The sequence below is a fragment of the Pristis pectinata genome, chromosome 20 (assembly GCF_009764475.1).
Source record: "Pristis pectinata isolate sPriPec2 chromosome 20, sPriPec2.1.pri, whole genome shotgun sequence".
NCBI classification, from domain to species: Eukaryota; Metazoa; Chordata; class Chondrichthyes; order Rhinopristiformes; family Pristidae; genus Pristis; species Pristis pectinata.
This window is the reverse complement of record NC_067424.1, coordinates 1,667,799-1,694,205: the sequence shown is the minus strand read 5'-3', so window position 1 is coordinate 1,694,205 and position 26,407 is coordinate 1,667,799. Positions and strand designations below refer to the sequence as shown.

Below are 26,407 nucleotides of genomic sequence, written 5' to 3'. Positions count from 1 at the left end.
TGAGTACTCTATAACCAAACAGACATCAGAACTGGGGAAGAAGGGAGATTTGAGGAATAGAGGAAATAGGGAGGTGGAAGAGAATGGGAGGATGATGGACAGGAGGATGAGCTCTTCCTGCTGAGAACGACATGGTGAGTGATAGTGGAACAGAGCAAAGAACCAGTGCGAGGACAGAATGAGTGCAATGTACGGAATGTAATGCATATGTAGTCCAAATCCTTTAAATTAAACAAATATTCAACAAAACACTACCCATCCAAGAATGAAAATCAAAACAACTGCAAATCCTGGAAATCTGAAATAAAAACAGAAAATGTTGGAAATACTCAATAGGTCAGGCAGCGTCCGTGGAAGGAGAAACAGTTAACATTTCGGCCTCTGAATTCAGTGGATCATCCTTCACAATTTCTGCCTCCACCAAGATTCCACTACTAGATACCCTCCCCTTTTTAATATTTCGTAGGTTCACTCCATTCACAATTCCCCGGTCTGCTGTGCCATCCCACCTACCCATCCTGTCCTATGGCACTTTCATACTCACCCGCAGAAGGTGCAACCCCTCTCCTTTCACCTCTTCCCTTTGCACTCTCCGAGGACCCAAATGGTCTGTCCAGGTGAAGCAAAACAATTGGCAGGGAAATGGTGGCTGAAAGCCCGTTTCTGTGCTGTACAACTGTACGACTGAGCAGCAATTCAGAATCAGATTTATTAGCACTGACTTAGATGACATGAAATTTGTTGTTTTGCAGCAGCAGTACAGTGCAAAGATACTATAAATTACAAAAATAAGTAAATAGTGCAAAAAAGGAACGATGAAGTAGTGTTCATGGACTGTTCAGAGATCTGATGGCGGAGGGGAAGAAGCTGTTCCTGAATTGTTGAGTGTGGGTCTTCAGGCTCCTGTACCTCCTCCCCGATGGTAGTAACGTGAGGAGAGCATGTCCCGGATGGTGAGGGTCCTTGGGTGATGAATGCCGCCTTCTTGAAGCATTGCCTCTTGAAGATGTCCTCGATGGTGGGGAGGGTTGTGCCCGTGATGGAGCTGGCTGAGTCTACTTACACTTCTTACAATCCAGTGTGCTGCATTTGGTGTTCACAATGTGGTCTCAACTGCACTGAGAACCTGCCTTCATTCCACAAGGGAGACCCAAAGCCATCTAGTTCATCTCACCATTGCAGTCCCACTCTGACCCATGGCCTCCAGCACTGTTGCAATGAGGCCCAAGGCAAGTCTGAGGAACACAACACAGGGCTCAATACTGAATTCTCCAAGCAACACACAAAGTGCTGGAGCAACTCAGCAGGTCAGCCAGCATCTGTGGAGGGGAGTGGATAGTCATGATGAAGGGTCTCGACCCGAAACATTGGCTGTCCACTCCCCTCCACAGAGGCTGCTCGACCCACTGAGTTCTTCCGGCACTTTGTGTGTTGTTCCAGATTCCGGCGTCTGCAGTCTCTGGTGTCTCTACTGACTTCATCAACTTTGCTCAGTCGCTCCTCCTGTCTCTCATCATTCTGGCTCCGTTTTCTTTATCTATTAGTATAGTTTGGCCTGTAGGACGTGCCCCACAGCCCTGCTATCAGCAACAGCTCCGAGACCCCGCCGGAGCCGCTTCCCCGGTGCCCAGTTCCCCCGGTGCCCCTGTACCTGGTCCCCCGTTGCCCGGTCCTCCCGGTGCCCGGTGCCCCTGTACCCGGTCCTGCCGGTGCCTGCTCCCCTGGTGCCCAGTCCTCCCGCTCCCCCTGTACCCGGTCCCGCCGGAGCCGCTCCCCCTGTACCCGGTGCCTGGTCCTGCCGGTGCCCGGTGCCCCTGTACCCGGTGCCCCTGTACCCGGTCCCGCCGGAGCCGCTCCCCCTGTACCCGGTGCCCCTGTACCCGGTGCCCCTGTACCCGGTCCCGCCGGAGCCGCTCCCCCTGTACCCGGTGCCTGGTCCTGCCGGTGCCCGGTGCCCCTGTACCCGGTGCCCCTGTACCCGGTCCTGCCGGTGCCCGGTGCCCTTGTACCCGGTGTCCCGGTGCCCGGTCCTGCCGGTACCCGCTCCCCCTGTGCCCGGTCCTGCCGGTGCCCGGTGCCCTTGTACCCGGTGTCCCGGTGCCCGGTCCTGCCGGTACCCGCTCCCCCTGTGCCCGGTCCTGCCGGTGCCCGGTGCCCTTGTACCCGGTGTCCCGGTGCCCGGTCCTGCCGGTACCCGCTCCCCCTGTGCCCGGTGCCCGGTCCTGCCGGTACCCGCTCCCCCTGTGCCCGGTGCCCGGTGCTCAGGCCGGTTTTGCCAGGACGCCAGGATTAAACATGGCGGCGCCCTGACCTGGCTTCACCCCGTGACGCCCGCAATGCGCACGCGCCGCGTTGACACCCCGCGCGCCCCCGTCAGGGTTCGGTGCACGCGCGCGAGTGTCATTTCCGGTTGTGAAGATGGCGGCCGCGGTGTTGCTCGGTCTGATGTTGGCGGCGGCGACGGCGGGACAGGACACGGGTGAGGGGGGGGGGGGGGGGGAGCGGGAGCGGGAGCGGGAGCGCGCCGGGGGGAGCGGGAGCGCGCCGGCGGTGCGGGCCGAGTGACAATCTCTGGCGGGTGGGGCCTGGGTGTCGGGTGTGGGTGTCTGGGGCTGGGCGTCGGGTGGGGGCCGGGTGTGGGTGTCTGGGGCTGGGCGTCGGGTGGGGGGCGGGTGTGGGTGTCTGGGGCTGGGCGTCGGGTGGGGGGCGGGTGTGGGTGTCTGGGGCTGGGTGTCGGGGGGGGGGGTGCCGGGTGTGGGTGTCTGGGGCTGGGCGTCGGGTGGGGGGCGGGTGTGGGTGTCTGGGGCTGGGCGTCGGGTGGGGGGCGGGTGTGGGTGTCTGGGGCTGGGCGTCGGGGGGGGTGCTGGGTGTGGGTGTCTGGGGCTGGGCGTCGGGGGGGGGGCGGGTGTGGGTGTCTGGGGCTGGGTGTCGGGTGGGGTGCCGGGTGTGGGTGTCTGGGGCTGGGTGTCGGGGGGGGGGGTGCCGGGTGTGGGTGTCTGGGGCTGGGTGTCGGGGGGGGGGGGTGCCGGGTGTGGGTGTCTGGGGCTGGGTGTCGGGGGGGGGGGTGCCGGGTGTGGGTGTCTGGGGCTGGGCGTCGGGGGGGGTGCTGGGTGTGGGTGTCTGGGGCTGGGTGTCGGGGGCAGGATTGGGCCGGGGGCTGGGTGCGGCTGCTCGGCAGTCACAGTGCGCTGCAGCTGCACGAACAATCAGTCCGTTCTCGACAAGGTTCCTGTGCCAGTTGTGCAACGTTGCTGGGAGTCACTCATCCTTCCTGTTCCGATCCTACTTCACCACACTGACGGGAGCTTGAGCTCTGTGTGACTACTTCCTCGCCTCTATCTGTCACTGGGTGTGGTGACTGACTCAGTTTGGTTTTCTTTTGCTTAATTCTGGAATTTGTGTAGTTCTTTTGCGTCTGATATGATCAAGTTATGTTGCTGCTGATGGAACAAAAAACAAACTGCTGTTGGAACTCAGTGGATCAGGCAGCATCAGTGGAGATGTGGTCGATGTTTCAGATCAAGATGCAACATCAGGACTGATGGGAGCTCCCAGACATCTCAGACATACCCCTGGACCATAACCCCATCAACAACCACCAAGCCACTGTCTCCCAGATCGTTACGAATCTCATCATGTCAGGAGATCTCCCTTCTACAGCCTCCAACCTGACAGTGCCCCAACCCTGCACTGCACACATCTGTCTCTCACCCAAGATCCACTCCTCTTGCCCCACTGAATTTATCTCCTCCAGATCTGATGCAGGGTCTGGACTCCAAATGTTGACCATCCTTCTGCATCCTGACCTGCTAAGTTCCTTTAGTTTGTTTTCTGCTCCAGATTCCAGCATCGGAAGTTTCTCGTACCACCACGTTACTGCTGGTAATGGATTTCGATTTGATTTGGGTGAATTCTGCACTTTGGTAATGTGGTAAATTGCTTTATTATTGTCACAAGGTACAGTGAAAAACTGTTTTGCTTGCATTCATATGGATCACATCAGTACATTGAGAATAACAGAATGCAGAATAAAGTGTTACAGTTACAGAGAAAGTGCAGTGCAGGCAGACAATAAGGTGCAAAATCATAATGAGGTAGATTGTGAGGTCAAGAGTCCATCTTATTGTACTATGGGACTGTTCAATAGTCTTATAACAGTGGGATAGAAGCTGTCCTTGAGCCTGGTGGTACATGCTTTCAGGGTTTTGTATCCGGATAGGATACTTTCTATGGTGCTTTGATAAAATTTGGTGAGGGTCAAAGAGGACATGCCAAATTTCTTTAGCCTCCTCAGGAAGTAGAGGTGCACATGTGCTTTCTGTAAGGTAAGTGTGCTGTGTCATACGCTGCCTTCACTTTTGTTACCTGTGTCATATGCTGCCTTCACCTAGTCAACCTGTATTGTATTGTGAGGCTTTTTAAACCCTCACCCTCATGTATCCTTTGGACCTGTGTGAGTTGCAGAGTGAAAACTGTTATTTGTTTTCTTACTTGTATTCATGTTTAATTTTACGTTGTGTGTCCTGTCTAGTACATTTCTGTATTTGGTGTGGACAAGCAAAATGATGCCGAAGAACATTGAGCTTGATGCAAGGACAATACCATCATCTTAACAGAGACTTTTCCAGGCATAAATCTACTGTGCTGATTGATCTGGATGTTGCAAATTAAAAGGGCTAATCTTTTTTTTAAAAGGTGATTGTAACAAGCCACCAATTTTGGAAAATGGCTCACTAGAAGATAAGTTTATTTCACGGAAAACATTTGAAAGTGGATCCAAGGTAACTTACAGATGTAATCCGGGCTTCTCTTTTACTGAATTAAGCCGCCGATATATTACTTGTAACGGAGGTGTTTGGGAAGGATTACAAGCCACGTGTCAACGTAAGTACTCAATAACTTTCTCATTCCCCACCCTGCATCATTTCCCAGTCCCCACCCCACCGGCAGTGAAGTTAGTTAGTTGAAATGTGGTTCACAGGCGTGAGGAGATTCTTGACGCACATCCTTATTCTCAAGTGTGCTCCTGTACCTGTTGGAAAGATGAATGAAAATCTGCTAATCTGAGTTTTAATCATTAGTGAGAAAGGGCTAATTGAAATTTTGGAGGAACTCATTCTATGACCAGAAATGTCATGATTAAAATTTAATGATGGGTAAGATGTCACTGGAATGTTCTGTTATGTTTAATGTCTTGAATGAATTCACTTGCTTGCCCAGAACTTTGAAAATAAATTGTATTGAGAATAATGTAAAAAAACAGTGTACCAGTTGATTGGTGAGCTTACATTTCTGTGAATTGTGTTGGAAAGGAGTTGTAACATCACTACCTTTTCCCTTTTTCGTATAGCAAAGAGTTGTGGAAGTCCAGGGGAAATTCTGAATGGGCACTACGAGGGTGCCAATACTTTTGGAAGTAAAGTTATATTTTATTGTGATACAGGGTGAGTATTCACGTACATGGTTAAAAGAGTTGTGTTTGATTTAATTTCAAACTGCTGCAACAATGTTCCTTACCACCATCAGAAGAGGAGGTGGTCGCAGTTATGCTTCAACAAGTCAGCAGGTGTGGCTGGGATGCTCCTAGGTTGCTAAAGGAAGTGGAACTGGTCTTTCAAAAAAGATTTGCAGTAATCTTCCAATCCCCTCTCGGTCTTGGGAAGTTCCACAGAACTGAAAAATGATGTGTAGCATGCCCATTCAATGTGGGCTGACATTGGCTTGTCAGTTTATCCTTGTGTGTGAGAACAAGTTCAGCTGGTCATAGGAGGATGAAAGGGGACTGGATGGACCTCCCACTGGGTCATTTTGATCTGTCATAGGGCAATACAGCATGGAAACAGGCCCTTCAGCCCAACCAGTCCATGCCGACCACGTTGTCCACCAAGCTAGTCCCAATTTTCTGTTTTCGATCCATATCCCTCCCAACCTGTACCTGTCCAAGTGCTTCTTAAATGACACTGTTGTACCTGCCTCACCAACTTCCTCTGGCACCTTGTTCCATATACTCACCACACTCTGCATGAGAAAGGTTGTCCCTTTTTGACTCCCCTACGCTGGGGAAAAGACTGTTACCATTCACCTTCTCTATGCTTTTCATAATTTTAAACACTTCTATGAGGTTGCCCCTCATTCTCATATGTTCCAAGGAATAAAGACCCAGCCTGGCCAACCTCTCCCTATAACTCAGGCCCTGGAGTCCTGGCGACATCCTCATAAATCTTCTCTGCACTCTATGCATTTTAACCATGTTTTTCCTGTAACAGGGTGACTAAAACTGTACACAGTACTCCTGGCGTGGCCTGTGTACGGCATGACAGATAATATTCAAGCAGGAGCGGCAACATGCACTCCATCTCCAGAAAGGGTCTAACCCCTGACCCTTGACATTCAATGGTATTATCACCATTATTCACAGTCCCAGCATCAATAATCAGAAACTCTGTTGGACCTGGCGCTTAAGTACTATAGTTGCAGGAGCACGTCAGAGGTTAGGTATCCTGTGGCAAGTTGGTAAATTGTCACTTGTACCGAGGTGCATAGAAAAACTTGTCTTGGATACTGTTCATAGATTAATTCATTACACAGTGCATTGAGGTAGTACAGGGTAAAAACAACAGTAATGCAGAATAAAGTGTCACAGTTACAGAGAAACTGCAGTGCAGGTAGACAATAAGGTGCTAGGCCATAACGAGATACATTGTGAGGTCAGGACTCCATCTTATCGTACCAGGAAACCATTCAAAAGTCTTATAACAGCAGGATAAAAGCTGTCCTTGAGCCTGGTAGTACGTGCTCTCAGGCTTTTGTATCTTCTGCTTGATGGGAAAGAATGTCTGGGTTGGGTGGGTCTTTAATCATGCTAACTATTTCACCCAGAAGGTGGTCCATATATGGAATGAGCTGCCAGAGGAGGTGGTTGAGGCAGGTACGTTAACAACATTTAAAAGGTACTTAGACAGCTACATGGATAGGAAAGGCTTAGAGGGATATGGGCCAAATGCAGGCAAATGGGACTAGCTTAGGTGGGAATCTTGGTCAGCATGGACCGGTTGGGCCGAAGGGCCTGTTTCCGTGCTGTATGACACTGACTCATTCAGTGTTGGGCCCAAATCCTGGAACTCCCCTTCTAACACTGCTGTGAGAACAGCTTCACCAGAAGGACCTTCTCAAAGGCAGTTAGAGAAGAGCAATAAATGCTGACCTTCCAGAGTCGCTTATATTCGAGAAATGAATGAAGGAAATCCTGTGCTCAGATGCAGCAGTGCCCCTCAGTGTGGGTGTCTCCGTTTGCACTCCCTGACATCTGAGATGGCTACTGAGGGATTGGTTACCGTCAGGAAGTTGGTTGTTAAATTCAGACGAGGATATTAATCTCTTCATTCCTAATGTGAATTAGGCATGTCACGTGGTCTCTTAAAATTTGAGTGAAAAGTTAGCATCTAATTGATGGCAGTATTTTCCCCACGCGAGGAGAAGTACTGGCACTGACCTTGTGTGGCAATATTGCAGTTCCCTGATTTTTAATGTTTTTTCCATCTGGCAAAGCAGCTGCACATTTCTCTCTTTTTAAAGTCCTGCACTAATTTAGCAATTATATTGCATTACTTTGAAATCTCTTCCTGATTACTTTGCCTCAACTTTTTAAGTGCGATTCTGTGGGATGAATTTTTATTTTGTTGCCTTAGGTACCAGATGGTGGGTAGGAATTACCGACTGTGTGAGGCTGGTGGTTGGAGTGGTCAGGTCCCAACGTGTGAAGGTGAGTTGAGGCTGTTAGCCAGCTGACTGTTTTTGTTGCCTTCTCTATTATTACTGCTTTCATTTCTACTCTTAGATTTTCTCTGGAATGCTCTGTGTCCTTTCACTGGCTTCCTTTATTTCTCAGTTTCTACTCTTGTTGTTATTTCCCTTTATAGTGTCTTTACTCTGGTTTTTGATTCATTAAATGTTCTTTCTGCCCTTTCATTGCTCTCTGGTGTCTCTTTGGGAGCCTGGCAGGGAAGGCAGCATTCTGTGGTGGTGCTGGCTGCCAAGGCATGAGCTGCAGGACCCAGTGAGGAGCAGTGCTGGTTGCAAATGCTGCTTCTCTGGTGGGTGACAGGTGGAGGAAGGGAGGGGTTGAGAACATGGCTAGTGATATTTGCTGCGACCTGCAGGGTAGTGGTTGCGATATTTGCTGAGACCTGCAGGGTAGTGGTTGCGATAGGAAAGAGAAGAAATGAAGATTGTGTAAGAGCAGAAACGTACAAATTATGACCAGGAGTAGGAACGAATATGAAGAGAAGGTTGAAATTTTTCATTTAATTCATCTGATAGGGAAAAGTCCTCTAATTGTGTTATAAGTCTTTGCTATTTATAAATAATTGCTTCATAGTTCTGGTGAATGGCCTCTGCACTCTCTCTGCAGTGTCCACATCCTTCCTACAGTGTGGTGACCAGACTGCACACAGTACCCCAAGTGTGGCCTAACCCATGTTTTGTAAAGTTACAGCAGAAGGTCCCAACTCTTAGAATTCTATGCCTTGACCTTTGGAAGCAAGCACACACGTCTCTCTCAGTACCCTCTCAACTTATGCAGCCACTTTCAGTGAACTATGGACTTGGACTCCTAAGTCTCTCTGTTCATCAATATTCCTTAGTACCCTACCATTTACTTCACATGTCCTACCCCTATTGACCTCCCAAAATGCATCACCTTGCACTTGTTGGGATAAAATTTCTTGTCCCTCTCTCCCTTTGCTGTCAGCCAACAAGGCATTCTTGTGCTTGTTCTCTGCTTCCTGAAATGGTGCAGTACCTTAGATTTCCTCATTAAGTACAAGGCAGCCAATGACACAGGTGATCACCCTGGCCCTGAATTTCCTTGCTCTCTACAAATCTTTTCTCCTGCCAGGACAGTTTTACCCAGAACTGTTCCTAATCTCCTGTTTAATTTGATGGCTGGGAATTGGACTGAACTCCTGGGTTTTCTTAAACTAAAGTAGCAAGGGTTCTGCTACTTTTCTTCCAATCACCTGCAGTATTGTCCAGCGTTTGTGTTACAGCCATCAGTTGGTAGTCATTCATGGTTTGACCCTTTTGGACAGGAATGCAAAAGTGCATTGAGATAAGTCTTCCTTTAAGTTGCCTACCAGTTATACCCAGACATACTGATATTATTCCTCCATTGCGGGGTGAAAGTCTTGGAATTCTCTTCCAGTTTCTGTTGGAATACTAAGGACTGGAATATAATAGAAACTCCTTGAAACAGGTTGAGCTGAGTAAACCAAATGCTAAATAATGATGCATTCCCCTCTTGCTGCTGCCCACTGCCACCAGACATTTGCCCTGCTGTAAATAGGTCTTTGCTGGGGTTTTGCAGGTGGGCAATGGATGTTGGTGGCTTCCTTTTCCCTGGGTTGCCATCTGATGGAGTGGATTCTAACTCGAGTTTGAGCTTTCCTGGCTGTAGAAAAGATTCGTAGAAATTGAGGGAATTCGGGGTCAGGATGATCACCTGGGTTGACCCGAAAAGAGTTTTCCCAGAATGTGTCTATCACCTCTCCTTGGAGATCAGTTGGTCTAGGGTCAGAGTGTGTGCCTAGATTGTGAAAGATGGACGGACTTGGTCATTGCTGGTTGAATGGTGGAGAGGAGATTTGTCTGTGTTCTGTCGTGCTGCGTTATGATAGTTTGCTGGTGAGCTCTTACTGAGCTGGATTGATTTTAACTGTGAAGTTAAAGCTTTGATGTGACAGTCTATTCTGGACATTAACCAAAATGTATCTGTTTCCAGCTGTTAAATGTCCTGACATTCCGCCCATTGAGAATGGAAGATCACCATCCCCACCCGGTGGAGAGTTCTGGGAATATGGAATGGTGGCTGAGTTTACGTGTGTTGGTGACTATTCGCTGATCGGTGAGCGCAAGCTCACTTGTGAACCTACTGGAAAATGGAGTAATCCCTACCCAGTGTGCAAAGGTACAGAACGAAGAACAAAGTCGGTTTTAATTACCATTTTCAACATATTCAGCATTTTAGATTTGTACTTCTGTGGGCAGTCAGTTCTGCATCCTTGGTGGAATTGTATGATGATTTTTCAGTGGTTGAAATGATCATGTTTCTCGCACATCCTAAAACAGTGCTCTTCCTTTGGTTTGTTTAAATCTAATCCCTCAAAGCAAGTCTTTCTCCAAGCTGGAGAAACAAAGGACTGCAGATGCTGGTACAAGCTGCTGTTTGTTTTTTGAAAATAAAATACTGTTAATATTAGAGATTTGAAATAAAAACACAGAAAGCAGCAAGTGCCCAGCAACTTGGGAGGCATCTGAGGGAGTAAGGCCAGCATTTCAGGTCAATGGTTTCATCCGAATTGGAAAAGGTGGAGTTAAATTGGCTACAAGTGAAAGGGTTGGGCTGGTGGGGAAGGGCAACAGGGAGGGGATTTGATTGAGCAGAATGCAGATGAGATCAAATGATTCCAAAACAAAACAATACAAATGTTGGAAATCTGAAATAATCAAAGTGCTGGAAATATCCATTTGGTCAGGCAGCAACTGTGGAGCACGAACCAAGTGTTAATCTTTCACCCTTTGCCAAGAGAAAGGGGGAAAAAGTGATCAAATGTTGGAAGGGAGAAAGAAGGCTAGAGCGACTACTTATCTGAATTTGTTGAATTCAGATTTGAGTCCTGAAGGCTCCATTGTAGCAAGATAAATTTCTGTTCCTTGATCTTTATTGAAACACTGCAGGAGGCCATGATCAGTCCAGAATAGGATGGAGAATTTAAGTAGTAGGTGACTTTAGAGTCATCGAGGACAACTGAGATCAAATTTATAACTTAAAGTGTGGACAAAGTTAAAATAAATGTCGAGGGCACGTCACAAGTAATTGAAGTGGGAAAAGAAGCGGGACTTGTACTATGAATGGTGGGGCACTGGGGAGTGTGATGGAACAGAGGGAGCTAGGAGTACAAGTGCATAGTTCATTGAAAGTGGCATCACAGGTAGACAGGATGGTGAAAAAGGCATTTAGCATGCTGGCCTTCCATCATTCAGAGAAACTGACTGTAGGAGTTGGGACATTATATTGCAGTTGTATGAGTCATTGGTGAGGCCGCACTTGGAGCACTGTGTACAGTTTTGGTCACCCTGTTATAGGAAAGACGTGGTTAAACTGGAAAGAGTGCAGAGAAGATTTACGAGGATGTTGCCAGGATTTGAGGGCCTAAGTTACAGGGAGAGGTTGGCCAGGCTGGGTCCTTATTCCTTGGAGCGTAGGAGAATGAGGGGTGACATTGAATGTTTAAAATTATGAGAGGCAGAGATAAGGTGGAGGGATATGAGCTGAACACAGGAAATTGGGACTCACTTGGTGGACACTGGTTAGCATGGACTTGTTGGGCCGAAGAGCCTGTTTCCATCACTCTCAGGGTTTTACATTAGTTGTGCACAGTAAACATCTGACTGTTCAGGGGAATGCATTGAATGTTAGTGGTGAAGAATGAACAGAATATAAACAGGTCGGGTTTTGGGGAAACGTCAGCAGTTTCCTGTAAATGAGATTCCTTCACATGCCTGTGTGAACATGGAAGGGTTGAACTTCCCCTCAGCAGCTCTGGGAGGGTGCCCTATGGAGCTGGGCACAGAGCACAAAGTTGCAGTGAGGGGATTCTGCTCGAACTGTCGGCATCTGTGGGAGGGACTCGGGTAATGCAATGTGCTGCTTTTTTAACTGTTTTAGTTTTGCAAAATGTTTTTGTGCATTTAAGTATTTTAGATTTAAAATTAAAGCTTAGTTTTATTTTTTTTTACTACTTTAATAGTCTTAGAACATAGAACACTACAGCACAGTACAGGCCCTTTGGCCCACAATGTTGTGCCAACATTTTATCCTGCTCTAAGTACCAAGAGCGTTTCATATCAAGAACAAACTTGGAGATATTACACTTGGTCCCATCAGCCAAACAGTTGACAGAACCTGTAAATGACTGGGTCCCACACAGCCGTCCCTGTGGTATCCAACGCAGGTTCGATCCCGACCTTGGGAGAAGTGTATTTAAACGCAAGAAAGTGTTTTCCTAAAATTAAACCCCCCAAATGTTCACGGAGGCTTATACATTGGATTTTACGCTGGAAGTCCACTTTATTCTGGGGTTCATGAGAAGCCACCTCTCACTAAGGATCCCTTTGGAGTCACATATCTGCTAATTAAAAGACAGTATTTAGAAAAAATGGTCAGTTATGATATTTCAACGCTACCCATCTTAAAAAACACATTTTAAATTTATGGATATATAAATAAAACGAGGCCATGCTGATTAGGACATCCAGTATGGTTCCTCTCAGCTACTTTTGTTAATTATTTGAGTTTCCCTTCTAACGCTGTTGAATAGTTATTCAGCTTATGAGTCACCCATTAAAATAAATGTGCTTGTAATAGATGTACATTACTGTCAGCATTTGTGCCACCAGCTCAGTTAATGCTCTCATAACGATGTTATAGATCTCATAATGTACAGCAAATTGTTAATTGCACTCCTGCAGAAACACTTGCATTAATTATAACATAGTGTTTAAAACAACATACTTCTTGTAAATGTATCCAAATGCTTTTGAATGCATTGGGGTGTCTAATAGCAACAAATGCTTTATTCTTTTCTCAGATGTAAACTGTCAGCTTTCCAGTCTTCCAGACACCATCCGCATCATATCCCCACCCAGTCTTATTTATAAATATCAGGATAAAATCACTTTCCAGTGTAACGAAGGTTATCAGATGGTTGGCGAGAGTGTCATTGTATGTGGAGAGAACAACAAATTTTCACACCCGCCACCCACTTGCAAACCACGTGAGTAAACAGTTCCTAAGCTGGAGCATAGAATTGGATCTGAATTGAAAGGCAAGTATGCTTAAACATTGTTTTGGTGACCATGTACTTGCTGTTCCTCTTCACTTCTTTAAACTCTTAAAAATTAAACTTTTGTGATTTAAGAGTAAAAGAAATATGGGTTATATTTCAAAATGAGATCAGTCATTGCTTTTGTTTACAATCACAAAAACGCAGATTGAAAGTGAAAAAACTGCAGATGCTGGAAATACAAATGGCATGTGTGAAGAAGGGAATAGTTGATGCTTCGGCTCAGTGACCAAGGTGTGAGCAGTGATATGTCTCAGGGGTCTCGCTCGGACCTCCAGTTTTAACAAATAACAAATGTTTTGGATGAAGGGAGTGAAGGAATAATTGCAAAGTTTGCTCACAAATTAAGCTGTTAAGAGTTGGAGTTTGCACATGCCCCCCTCGCCTGTATGGGTTTGCACACACGTTCCCCATTTCCCATGCGGCGTGGATGTACTGTAGACACATTTACAGCTGGAGTTCCTATTGAATGGGGAGCAGGTTCGAGGGACTGAGTGGTTTACTCCTGTTCCTACTTGTAGTCTTGTGGCTATAAAGAGGTGTTGATAAATGAGTGGGCAAAGGTCTGAGAGAGCACGTACCACCAGGCTCAAGGACAGCTTCTATCTCACTGTTATAAGGCTATTGAATGATTCCCTAGTATGATAAAATGGACCTCAAAATCTACCTAGTTATGACCTTGCACCTTATTGTCTACCTGCACTGCACACACTCTGTAGCTGTGACACTTTGCATTCTGTGTTGTTTTACCCTGCACTACCTCAATGCACTGTATAATGAATTGATCTATATGCAAGACAAGTTTTTCACTGATCTTGGTACAAGTGAGAATAATAAATTAATCCCAGTTAACAAAGCAGGTCAAAGAGGATAAATTAAAATATAGGGCATTACTCAGTGGCAAGGGCTGGTGGTAGAACAGAGGACCGGGAAGTTTGAAGATCCAGCAGGAAAGACTTAAAAAGCTCAAAGGAAGGGAGAAAATTGATTTTGAGAGAAAATTTGTGTGTAATATCAAAACAAACAGTAAGAGTTTCTCTCGATATGTAAATTGGAAGAAGGCAACTCAGGCAGGTGTGGCGGTCTCCAGTTAACAACAGGAAACAAAGAAATTGTCAGATAGGTTAAACATTTTTGAAAGTTAGATCACGTCTGACAAATTTGATGAACTTTAAAGAAATATTTCAGAATTGTCAATGAATAATTTTGTTTTTCAATCTTTTTATTAAATTTTAAATTAGTACACATAGCAATAGTGATTATACACACCATGCGAAGAGATCGGGATTACAATAATAACAGTTGACATATACAAACACGGAGTAAAATATATAATCTAAACCTCCCAATCTCTCACTAAGTGAACATGATACAAAAGAATTTGAAAAGAAATTTGATTATATGAAAAGAGAACCCCAAAATTAAAAAATAATAATAAACAAAAGCAAACCAAAAACTTAAAAAAAAAGCTGGACTGTTATTTCTTCGGTTAAAAGACATTATTATGTCGTTAGCTCTGCTCCTCGATATTCAAATAGAAGATTATAGAAAGGGATTCGAAAAAGGTCTACTTACATCATATGAAAATACTGAATAAATGGTCTTCAAATTTCCTCAAATTTGAGAAAAGGGTCAACGGTACCACTCCTAATTTTTTCTAAGTTTAAGCATGTTATAGTTTGAGAAAACCATTGAAATGTGGCAGGGGGTATAGAGTCCTGCCATTTAAATAGAATGGATCTCTTGGCCATAATGTAACAAATGCAATCATACGACAAGCTGAAACAGTTACCAATCCATCATTGGTAACCCAAAAATTGCAGTAATAGGATGAGGTTAGAACCATAGAAAACTACAGCACAGAAAACAGGCCATTTGGCCCTTCTAGTCTGTGCCGAAACATTATTCTGCTAGTCCCATTTACCTGCCCCCAGCCCATACCGCTCCAGACCTCTCTCGTCCATGTATCTATCCAATTTACTCTTAAAAGTTAAGAGCGAGCCCGCATTTACCACATCAGATGGCAGCCCGTTCCACACTCCCACCACTCTTTGAGTGAAGAAGTTCCCTCTAATGTTCCCCCTAAACTTTTCCCCTTTCACCCTAAAGCCATGTCCTCTCGTACTTATCTCTCCTAATCTAGGTGGAAGGAGCCTACTTGCATTAACTTTGTCTATGCCCCTCATCATTTTGTAAACCTCTATCATATCTCCCCTCATTCTTCTCTGCTCCAAGGAATAAAGTCCTAACATGCTCAGTCTTTCCCTGTAACTCAACTCCTGAAGACCCAGCAACATTCTTGTAAATCTCCTCTGTACTCTTTCAATCTTACTGACATCCTTTCTGTAGTTCGGCGACCAGAACTGCACACAATATTCCAAATTTGGTCTCACCAATGACTTATACAACCTCACCAAAACATTCCAACTCCTATACTCAATACTTTGATTTATAAATGCCATAATACCAAAAGCCTTTTTTACAACCCTGTCTACCTGTGACGCCACTTTCAGGGAATTATGTATCTGAACTCCCAGATCCCTTTGTTCCTCCGCACTCCTCAGTGCCCTACCATTTACTGTGTATGTCCTCCCTTGATTTGTCCTTCCAAAATGCAACACCTCACACTTGTCTGCATTAAATTCCATCTGCCATTTTCTGGACCATTTTTCCATTTGGTCCAGATCCCTCTGCAAGCTTTGAAAGCCTTCCTCGCTGTCCACTACACCTCCAGTCTTAGTGTCATCCGCAGACTTACTAATCCAATTTACCACATTATCGTCTAGATCATTGATATATACAACAAACAACAATGGCCGTAACACAGATCCCTGAGGCACACCACTAGTCATGGGCCTCCAATCTGAGAAACAACCATCCACAACCACTCTCTGTCTTCTCCCACTCGGCCAATTTCGAATCCAGTTTACAACCTTTCCATGGATACCCATTGACTGAACCTTCTGAACTAATCTCCCATGTGGGACCTTGTTAAAGGCCTTACTAAAGTCCATGTAGACAACATCCACAGCCTTACCTGCATCTGTTTTCTTAGTGACCTCCTCAAAAAAAACTCCACAAGATTCGTTAAGCACGATCTACCACACACAAAGCCATGCTGACTATCCTTAATCAACCCTTGGCTGTCCAATACTTATATGTCCTATCTCTCAGAACACCTTCCAATAATTTACCCACTACTGATGTCAGGCTCACTGGCCTGTAATTACCTGGTTTACTCTTCGAGCCTTTCTTAAACAACGGAACAACATGAGCTACCCTCCAGTCCTCTGGCACCGCACCCGTGGCTAAGGACATTTTAAATATGTCTGCCAGGGCCCCTGCAATTTTTACTCTAGTCTTTCTCAAGGTCCGAGGAAATATCTTGTCAGGCCCTGGGGATTTATCTACCTTTATTGCTGTAAAGCATCAAGTACCTCCTTTTTAATCTCTATATGTTCCATGACACTAGAGCTTGTTTCCCTTCCTTCCATATCCACGATACCAGTTTCCTGAGTAAATACTGATGTAAGAAAACTGTTTAAGACCTCCCCCATCTCCTGAGGCTCCACAGATATATGACCACTCTGATCTTCTAGGGGACCAATTCTGTCTCTGACTATCCTTTTGCTCTTAATATACCTGTAGAAACCCTTTGGGTTTACCTTCACATTATCTGCCAAAGCAACCTCATGTCTTCTTTTTCCTTCCTGATTTCCTTTTTTAGTATTTTCTTACATTTCCTATACTCTTCAAGTACCTCATCCGTTCCGAGTTGCCTATCCCTGCTATACACCTCTCTCTTTTTCTTAACCAGCTCACCAATATCCCTTGAAAACCAAGGTTCCCTATGCTTGTTACCTTTGCCTTTAATCCTGACAGGAACATACAAACTCTGCACTCTCAAAATTTCGTCTTTGAAGGCCTTCCATTTACTGAGCACGTCCTTGCCAGAAAATAACTTATCCCAATCCACCCTACCTAGATCCTTTCTCATTTCCACAAAATTGGCCTTTCTCCAATTTAGAACCTCCACTCGAGGACCAGGCCTATCCTTATCCATAATTATCTTGAAACTAATTGCATTATGGTCACTGGACCCAAAATGCTCACCTACACATACTTCTGTCACCTGACCTGCCTGGTTCCCTATTAGGAGATCAAGTATTGTATTCTCTCTCGTTGGTACCTCTATATATTGAGTTAAAAAACTTTCCTGAACACATTTGACAAATTCCAAGCCATCCAACCCTTTCGCAGTGTGGGAGTCCCAGTCAATATGTGGAAAGTTAATATCCCCTACTATTACAACTTTCTGTTTCTTACATCGGTCTGCTATCTCCGTAGTAAATCAATATTCAATACAATTGAAATAATATTAAAAATGTTTTTCCAATATTTTTCCAAAAGAGGGCAGGACCAAAACGTGTGTCAGGGAAGCCACCTCCGAATTACAGCTGTCACATATAAGGTTTATATGGTGATAAAAATGGGCTAACTTATCCTTAGACATATGAGTCCTGTGAACCACCTTAAACTGTATCAGAGTGTGTCTAGCACATATTAAAGATGTATTAACTAATTGGAGAATTTTCTTCCATGTCTCTATAGGTAAAAGTATCTGGAGGTCTCTTTCTCATTCATTCTTAATTTTATCAAGTGTCTCTAGACGTATTTTCATAATCAGATCATAAATTATTGCTATCAAGCCCTTCTGATAAGGATTAAAAGCTAAAATTTTTTCTAATTTCAATTTTGTGGTATTAGAAAAGTAGGTAAAATAACTTTAAAAATTCTAATCTGTAAATATCGAAAATAATGTGATCTAGGCAAGTTGTATTTATTAGACAACTGTTCAAAAGACAAAAGGCTATTATCAATGAATAGATCACAAAAGCATGTTATTCCCTTCATTTTCCATAAAGAGAAAACTAACTCAATTCTGGATGGTTGAAAGAAAAAATTGGATTAGATAAGGACTTGATAAAATGAATTTATTCAATCCAAAAAAGTTACGAAATTGAAACCATATTCATATTGTATGTTTAGTTATTGGGTTAATCATTTGTTTACTCAATTTAGTAAGTGCAAAAGGGAGCGAGTCTCCTAAAATAGAAGCTAATGAAAACCCTTGCACAGACTCATGCTCAAGATACACCCATTGGGGACATTGAATTACATCTACATTTTGTGTTTAAAAAATTAACTATCTAATATTAATTGCCCAGTAGTAATCTAAAGTTAGGCAAAGCCATGCCGCTATCCTTTTTTAATTTCTGTAAATATTTCTTACTTAACCTTGGGTTTTTATTCTGCCATATATATGAAAGAATTTTAGAATCAGTAGTATCAAAAAAGGATTTTGAGATGACGGTTAGAACTGCCTGGAATAAATACAAAAATTTTGGTAAAATATTCATCTTAACCGCATTGATTCGACTGATCAATGATAGAGACAATGGGGACCATTTAGTAAGCAATTGTTTAACATGATCGATTATGGGTAAAAAGTTAATTTTGAATAAGTCCTTATGCTTCTTGGTAATTTTAACACCGAAATAAGTAAAATAATCAGTCACTAATCTAAATGGTAATTGCCTGTAGATTGGGACTTGCATATTTAATGAGAAAAGCTGACTCTTATTAAGATTTAATCTATAACCAGAAAAAGCACTAAACTGAGCAAGCAGTGATAATGCTGCAGGAATGGATTTCTCAGGGCTAGAGATATAAAGTAACAGGTCATCTGCAAATAGTAATATCTTATGTGTCCCATTTCCACAAGTAATACCAAATATGTTAGAAGAGTTCCAAAAGGCAATTGCCAGGGGTTCCAAGGCAATATCAAATAATAAAAGACAGCCTTGTCTAGTGCCTCTAAAAAGCCTGAAAAAAGGGGATCTCTGATTATTAGTAAGTATTGAAGCCAAAGGTGTATGATAATATCAGTTTAATTGCGGATATAAAATTTGGGCTAAAATTAAATTTCTCAAGTGTGTTAAATAAATATTCCCATTCGACTCTATCAAACGCCTTCTCGCCATCAAGCGAGATAACACATTCTGGAATTGTAGATGAAGGGGTATATACAATATTCATTAACCTAATATTAAAATGCAAATACTGATTTTTAATAAATCCTGTCTGGTTGTCAGAAATAATTTGTGGAAGTACCTTTTCCAGTCTAGAAGCCAATATTTTGGAAAAAATTTTGGAGTTGACATTCAATAAAGAGATAGGTCTATAAGATGCACATTCAGTAGGATCTTTATCCTTTTTAAGAATTAAACAGATAGATGCCTCATAAAAGGATTGTGGTAATTTACCTACTGATAGGGCATCTTTAAAAATTTTACCTGACCAAGGAGAAAGAAGATCAGAAAAAGATTTTAAAAATTCAACTGTATACCCATCGGGACCAGGTGTTTTACCCGAATTCATTGAAGAAATTGCTTTCTGTATTTCTTCCTCTGAAATGGGTGCAAATAATATTAAACGTTCATTAAGTGATAATTTCGGAATCTTCAATTTCCTTAAAAATTCATGCATTAATGTAGAATCCTCGGGAAATTCTGATTGATATAAAGAAGTATAAAATTCTTGAAAAGATTTATTAATTTGATCATGGTCAACCGTCCAATTACCATCTTGTTTACAAACTTTAATAATCTGACATTTAGTTGAAGCAGCTTTCAGTTGGTTGGCCAATAATTTACCAGATTTATCACCATGTATATAAAACTGACTCCTAGTTTTGAGTAGTTGATTTTCAATTGGAGATGTTAATAAACTGTGTTGCAATTGAAGTTCAATTCTCTTTTTATAAAGCTCCAAATTGGGAGCAACAGAGTATTTTTTTATTGATTTCCTTAATCTTATCAGCCAATATACATAATTCATTACTAGTTTTTTCTTCAATCCAGCGGAGTATGAAATAATTTGACCACGGATATAAGCTTTAAAGGTATCCCATAATATCCCACTGGAAATTTCTTCCATAGAATTAGTTGAGAAGAAAAAGGAAATCTGTTCTTTAATAAAATTAGCAAAGTTTAAATCCTGAAGTAGAGAAGAATTGAATCGCCATTGTCTGGCACCAGAGGCTACGTCCAGTAATTTGATTGATAGGTTCAATGGCACATGAACAGAAACGGCAATTGCATCATACAGTCAATAACAGATGGAGCTAATCGAGAGTCGATAAAGAAGTAATCAATTCTAGAGTAGTTGTGATAAACATGAGAAAAGAATGAAAACTCTTTATCATACGGGTGTAGAAATCTCCAAACTTCTAAAATTCCAGAATCAACTAAAAAGGAATTAATAAAAACAGCAGATTTGTTTGGAAGCTCTTGATTCCAAAGTACTTGATTCGACGCAGACCTGTCCATCGAAGGGTTTAAACAACAATTGAAATCTCCACCCATAATCAACGTATATTCGTTTAAATTAGGAAAAGATGCAAATAAATGTTTAAAGAACTCGGGATGATCCACATGAGGTGCATAAACATGAACCATAACAACTTTTTTGTTAAGAAGTAAGCCAGTAATTAATAAAAATCTACCATTTGGGTCTGAAATTGTTTCATGATGAACAAATGAAATCGAGGAGTCTATAAAAATAGAGACTCCTTTCGCCTTCGCTTGTGAATTAGAATGAAACTGTTGACCCCTCCAAAATCTAAAAAAGCGTTGATTATCCTCTATCCTAATATGAGTCTCCTGAGCAAAAATAATCTGAGTGTTCAATCTATGAAAAACTTTTAAAGATCTTCTTTCACTTAATTGGATTATTTAAACCATTCGTATTCCATGAAACAAAATTAATCATATTATCCATTTTAGTAAACTAAAGCATATAGTGTGTAAAGGATTAACCGTGCTGCACAGGAGACTCATTAATAGGAAGAGGAAAAAGAGTTCAAAGAGGAGCCGGATATGACGACAATTCAGACATATTTGTAGTTTTAAATCAGTCCAGAAGGAAAAAACTAAACTAAAAACAGCCCCACCCCCACCCACAAAAGCCTGAAAACTGGCCAATAGACAGCCAGAATGCTACTTACTAAATCCCTTAACCCCACCTCTTTTGGTGGCAAATCTCCCAAGTTAAAAGGAATGCAAAACACCACCAGTAGTCAAAACCTGGAGATACAAGTACCAAAAACATTTCAGAAATATAAACATTGAGACAAAACGGCTTATTGAGAAAATTCTATCCAGTTAAAAAAAATACAATCTTACCATTATTTCAGAAGAAAAAAGCAATCATCCAATCAGATTCTTAATTATTACAAAAATAAACAATTAAAAATATTAAAGTAGAATAATAAAGGGGAAAAAAAAGAATTGTAAAATAGAAACATAAGTATCCATGTTCCAGAACCAGACATGAAAGTGTTAAAGGGCAGAAAAGATCTCCGGACTTAAAACGTTCAAATCTGTGAGTTAGTTATTACCTTGTAGACCAAGTAGGTGTAAAAATCAAAGAATAACACATTTATTATCCATCTGGAGTCGAAAGTTAATCTTTGAGAAATTCTTCAGCTTCATCCGTGGAATTAAACCATTTACGTGATTTGTCAGGGAGTACAATCCTCAAACGAGCTGGAAACAGCAATGCAGGTTGATACTTCCCTTGATAGAGCCGCGACATAATCGGATTATAACGCAATCTCTCTTTCATAACTTCTGGACTGTAATCTTCAACCAGACGAAACTTCCAATCTTTGTATTGGATCATTCCTTGACGACGAGCAATTCGAATCAAATGCTCTTTAGTACTCACGTAAGTGGAATCTCAATATTACTTCCGTGGTGTTTGCTCTGCCAAAGGTTTTGGTCTTAACGCTCAGTGAGCACGATCAAGTATGGGACATACAGAGAAAACTTCAGAGCCAAACGCATCCATCAGAAGTTTGGAAAAGAATTTAATAGGATTACCAGTTTCGGCATCTTCACGAAGGCCAATGATCCGCAAATTGTTCCTCCGACTTCGACTTTCTAAATCAATAATCTTCTGTCTTTTCTGTTCCAGTATTTGGTTAGTCGAAGTTAAATCCTTTTCCAATGAGCTCAGTCTATGATCTCTCTCTTTGCCAGCTTCATCCAGTTCAGCAATTAATTTCTGTTGTTTAACATTTTCCTGTTTAAGGGTTGTTAGTCTGTCTTCAATCTCCTTTAACAGCGTTTCCAAAGTGGAAAATTTCTGATCAAGTTTTTTATCCAGGAGTTTAGAAATAGCTTCCAAAGTAAGTTGAGGATCTCCATTCCCCTTGCTTTCAGCTGCACCTTTAGCTCTGGTGTTCATTTCCGCCAGTTAAAATTAAAAATCCAATCTTATAAAAGTATTATAAAAGTCTTGTTAAAACTTTAGCATAGATATTAAGGGGGTGGTGAACAAAAAGTTAGCAAGTGAGTGGAGTAGTGCCAAGATGCAACCTACTCCATCTAGCACCACCAAGGGAGTCCCTAATGAATAATTTCTAATCAGAACATAGAACAGTACAGCATAGGAACAGGCCCTTCATTCCATGATGTTGTGCTGAACTACTTAAACTAATAAATAACAGCCTTCTAAACTAATCCCTTCTGCCTGTACATGGTTCGTATCTCTCCATTCTCTGCATATTCTGTGCCTATCTAAGAGCCTCTTAAATGCTTCCATTGTATCTGCCTCCACCATCAGCCCTGGCAGTGCATTCCAGTTACCCTACTGTGTTTTCAAAAAAAAACTTGCCCCGCACATCTCCTTTGAACTTGCCCCCTCTCACCTTAAATGCATGCCCTCTAGTATTTGACCTTTCAGCTCTGGGGAAAAAGATACTGGCTGTCTGCTCTATCTATGCCCACTCATAATCTTTATAAATTTCTGTCAGTTCTTCACTCAGCCTCTGCTGCTCCAGAGAAAATAACCCAACCTCTCCTTATAGCACACGCCCTCTAATCCAGGCAGCATTCCTGGTAAACCTCTTCTGTACCCCCTCCAAAGCCTCCACATCCTTCCTGTAATGGGGCGATCAGAATTGAATGCAGTACTCCCGATGCAGCCTAATCAGAGTTTTATACAGCTGCAACATAACTTCCTGACTCTTGAACTGAATGCCTCAACTAGTAAAGGCAAGCGTGCCGTACGCAGCATTTCCCACCCTATCAACCTGTGCAGCCACTTTCAGAGAGCAATGGACTTGGACCCCAAGATCCCTCTGTATATCAACACTGTTAAGATCCTGCCAGTAATTATGTACCGTCCCTTTACATTTGATCTCCCAAGGTGTAAAACCTCACATTTGGCTGGGTTAACTCCATTGGCTATTTCTCTGCCCCATATCTGCAACTGATCTATATCACACTATGTCCTTTGGCAATCTTCTACACTATCCACAACGCCACAAATCATTGTATCGTCTGCAGACTTACTAACCCACCCATCTACGTTTTCATTCTGGTCATTTGTATATATCACAAACAGCAGATGGCCCAGTATGGATCCCTGTGGAACACCACTAGTCACAGACCTCTAGCCAGAATAAGTCCCATTGCCCTCTGTCTTCTATGAGCATGTCAGTTCTGAATCCACATGGCCAAGTCACCGTGGATCCCATGCATCCTAATCTTCTGGATGAGGGCCCTTGTCAAATGCCTTCCTAAAATCCGTGCAGACAACATTTGCAGCTCTACTTCATCAGTCACCTTTTTTAAAAAAACTCAGTCATGTTAGTAAGACAAGACTTGCCCCACACAAAGCCTTGCTGACTGTCCCTAATTAAGCCTTGGCTCTCCAAATGCTTCTAAATCCTATCCCTAAGAATCGTTGCAATAGCTTCCCTTCTAATGTGAGACTTACCAGTCTATAGTTACCAGGATTATCCGTATTTCCCTTCTTGAACAACATCAGCTACTCACCAGTCCTCCAGGATCTCACCTGTAGCTAAAGAGGACGTGAAGATCTTGGTCAAGGCCCCAACAATCTCATCTCTTGCCTCTCTCAATAACCTGGGGTATATCCCATAAGGCCCTGCAGACATCAATGTTCTCCAAGAGACCCAACACTACCTCTTAATCTCAAAATGCCCGAGCACATTAGCACGCTCTACACTGAACTCACTATCCTCCATTTCCTTCTCCTTGGTAAATACCGATGCAAGGTACTCATTTAGGACCTCTCCCACATCCTCCACCTCCAAGTACATGTTTCCTCCTTTATCCTTGAGTGGTCCTACCCTCTCCCTAGTTCTCCTCTTGCTCTTAATATAGGTGTAGAATTGCTTGAGATTCTCTTAAATCCTGCTTGCAAGGACTTTTCATGGCCCCTCCTGGCTCTCCTAATTCCCTTCTTTGTTCTTCGCTAGCTTCTTTATAATCCTCAAGGACCTTGTTTGATTGGAGGAAGGTATGGGGGGGAATGTCAGGGGTAAGTTTTTACATAGAGTGGTGGGTGTGTGGAATGCACTGCTGCAGAGGTGGTGGTGGCAGATCCATTGGATCTGTGGAGTGTTATGTGGGAGAGAATGGTTAGATCTATCTTAGAGCAGGATAAAATGTCGGCACAACCTTGTGGGCCGAAGGGCCTGTACTGTGCTGTAATGTTCTATGTTCTGAGTCCTCTCCCTCTCTGATGCACCTTACTAATAATTCTGATTCTATTAGCGGTAGATAACCAAGGAGGAACAATTCAAAAGGAAAGATGATAGTAGAAAATGCTGCAAATACTCAGTAAGTTGAGCAGCATCTGTGGAGAGACAGTGTTTCAGTTCAATGACCTTTCAGCAGAATTCCAAAAAGTTAGAAAATGGACTTTTTTTAAAGGGCAGCAAAAGTGGAAGTGTGGAGAGAACAAAAGCAATATGTTTGATATGTTGGAGACCAAGAGGATAGGGATGATACAGATTGGTGTTGGCAGAGGTAGTCGGGGCTTGTTAATGGCATCTGATCTGTCAGGAGGAGGTGTAAATAGAGGGAGAACACAGAAAGCACGGTAAGAAAACAACACTGGAATATGCAGGAAAAGCCCAGCAGATCAGGCAGAATTGCCCATTCCAGTGTTACTGGGCTCCTGGCCACTCAATTCTCGGACTGAAAAGCATGAGTTTTTTGAGTGCCCTTGTGTTGTATCCACTTCAGTGTGCCTTTCTTGCATATGTCATGGGATCCACACTTGCTTCCTGGCATCTGGCAATCATGGTCTGTTAAAATAAATGTACTGCATCCTTTAATGCAGCTTTACTCCAGAATGTCAGTTACACAGCACAGTAGCAGGCCCTTTGGCCCAACTCATCCATGCTGACCAAAGGTTTAGCAGGGATATGGCCATTTGAACAGTATGCAAGACAATTTTTTCACTGTACATTGGTACGTGACAGTAATAAACCAATTTACATTTTACCTGTCCAAATGTCTTGAAAATGACCTCTACCACTTCCTCTGGCAGCTCATTCCGTATACTCACCACCTTTTGTGTGAAAAACTTGCCACTTAGATCCCCTTTAAATCTTTCCCCTCTCACCTTAAACCTATGCCCTCTAGTTTTAGACTCTCAGAACCAGGAAAAAGACTGACAATCCATCTTTTCTATGACCCACATAATTTTATAAACCTTTATAACATCAACCCTCAACCTCCTGCAGAGAAAAGTCCCAGTCTACCCAGTCTCATCTTATCACTCAACCTCTCCAGTCCTAGCAACATCCTTGTGAATCTTTTCTTCACCCTCTCTCTCTTAATCACATCCTCCTTATAGTATTGTGACCTAAACTGCACACAATATTCCAGGTGCTGTCTCTCCTACATCTTCTACAGCTGTAACATGACTCCAGTACTCTGCCTGTCTGATGAAGGCAAGTGTCAACCTTGTCAACCTGTATTGCATTGTGAGGCCTTTTAACCCCTCTCCCTCAGGAGTACCCTTTGGACCTGTGGGAGTTTGCAGAGTGAAAACTGTTATTTGTTTCCTTACTTGTATTCATGTTTAATTTGATTTTGTGTGTCTGTATTTGGGGTGGCCAAGCAAAATGATGCCAAAGAACATTGAGCTCGATGCAAGGACAATACCATCATCTTAACAGAGCCTTCTCCAGGCATGAATCTACTGTGCTGATTGATCTGGATGTTGCAAATTAAAAGGGCTAATCTTTTTTTTATAAGGTGATTGTAACAAGCCACCAATTTTGGAAAATGGCTCACTAGAAGATGAGTTTATTTCACAGAAAACATTTGAAAGTGGATCCAAGGTCACTTACAGATGTAACCCAGGCTTCTCTTTTACTGAATTAAGCCGCCGGTATATTACTTGTAACAGAGGTGTTTGGGAACGATTACAAGCCACGTGTCAACGTAAGTACTCAATAACTTTCTCATTCCCCACCCTGCATCACTTCCCAGTCCCCACCCCACCGGCAGAGAAATTAGTTAGTTGAAGTGTGGTTCACAGGCGTGAGGAGATTCTTGACGCACATCCTTATTCTCAAGTGTGCTCCTGTACCTGTTGGAAAGATGAATGAAAAT

General features: G+C 43.1%; 1 protein-coding gene across 2 annotated transcripts in view; it reads left to right on the top strand.

The window, feature by feature from the left end:
* Window positions 1-2,380: 2,380 nt before the first annotated feature.
* The window catches only part of LOC127580696 (sushi, von Willebrand factor type A, EGF and pentraxin domain-containing protein 1-like), a 61,424-nt gene continuing 37,397 nt past the window's right edge, over window positions 2,381-26,407 (top strand). For both annotated transcript variants that reach the window (XM_052034455.1, XM_052034454.1), the window contains exons 1-7: window positions 2,381-2,479; window positions 4,696-4,884; window positions 5,351-5,444; window positions 7,689-7,762; window positions 9,779-9,964; window positions 12,648-12,833; window positions 26,048-26,236. In XM_052034455.1, the coding sequence (XP_051890415.1) occupies window positions 2,419-2,479; window positions 4,696-4,884; window positions 5,351-5,444; window positions 7,689-7,762; window positions 9,779-9,964; window positions 12,648-12,833; window positions 26,048-26,236 (979 nt within the window). In that variant the 5' untranslated portion in view covers window positions 2,381-2,418. The remainder of the gene's footprint in view (window positions 2,480-4,695; window positions 4,885-5,350; window positions 5,445-7,688; window positions 7,763-9,778; window positions 9,965-12,647; window positions 12,834-26,047; window positions 26,237-26,407) is intronic.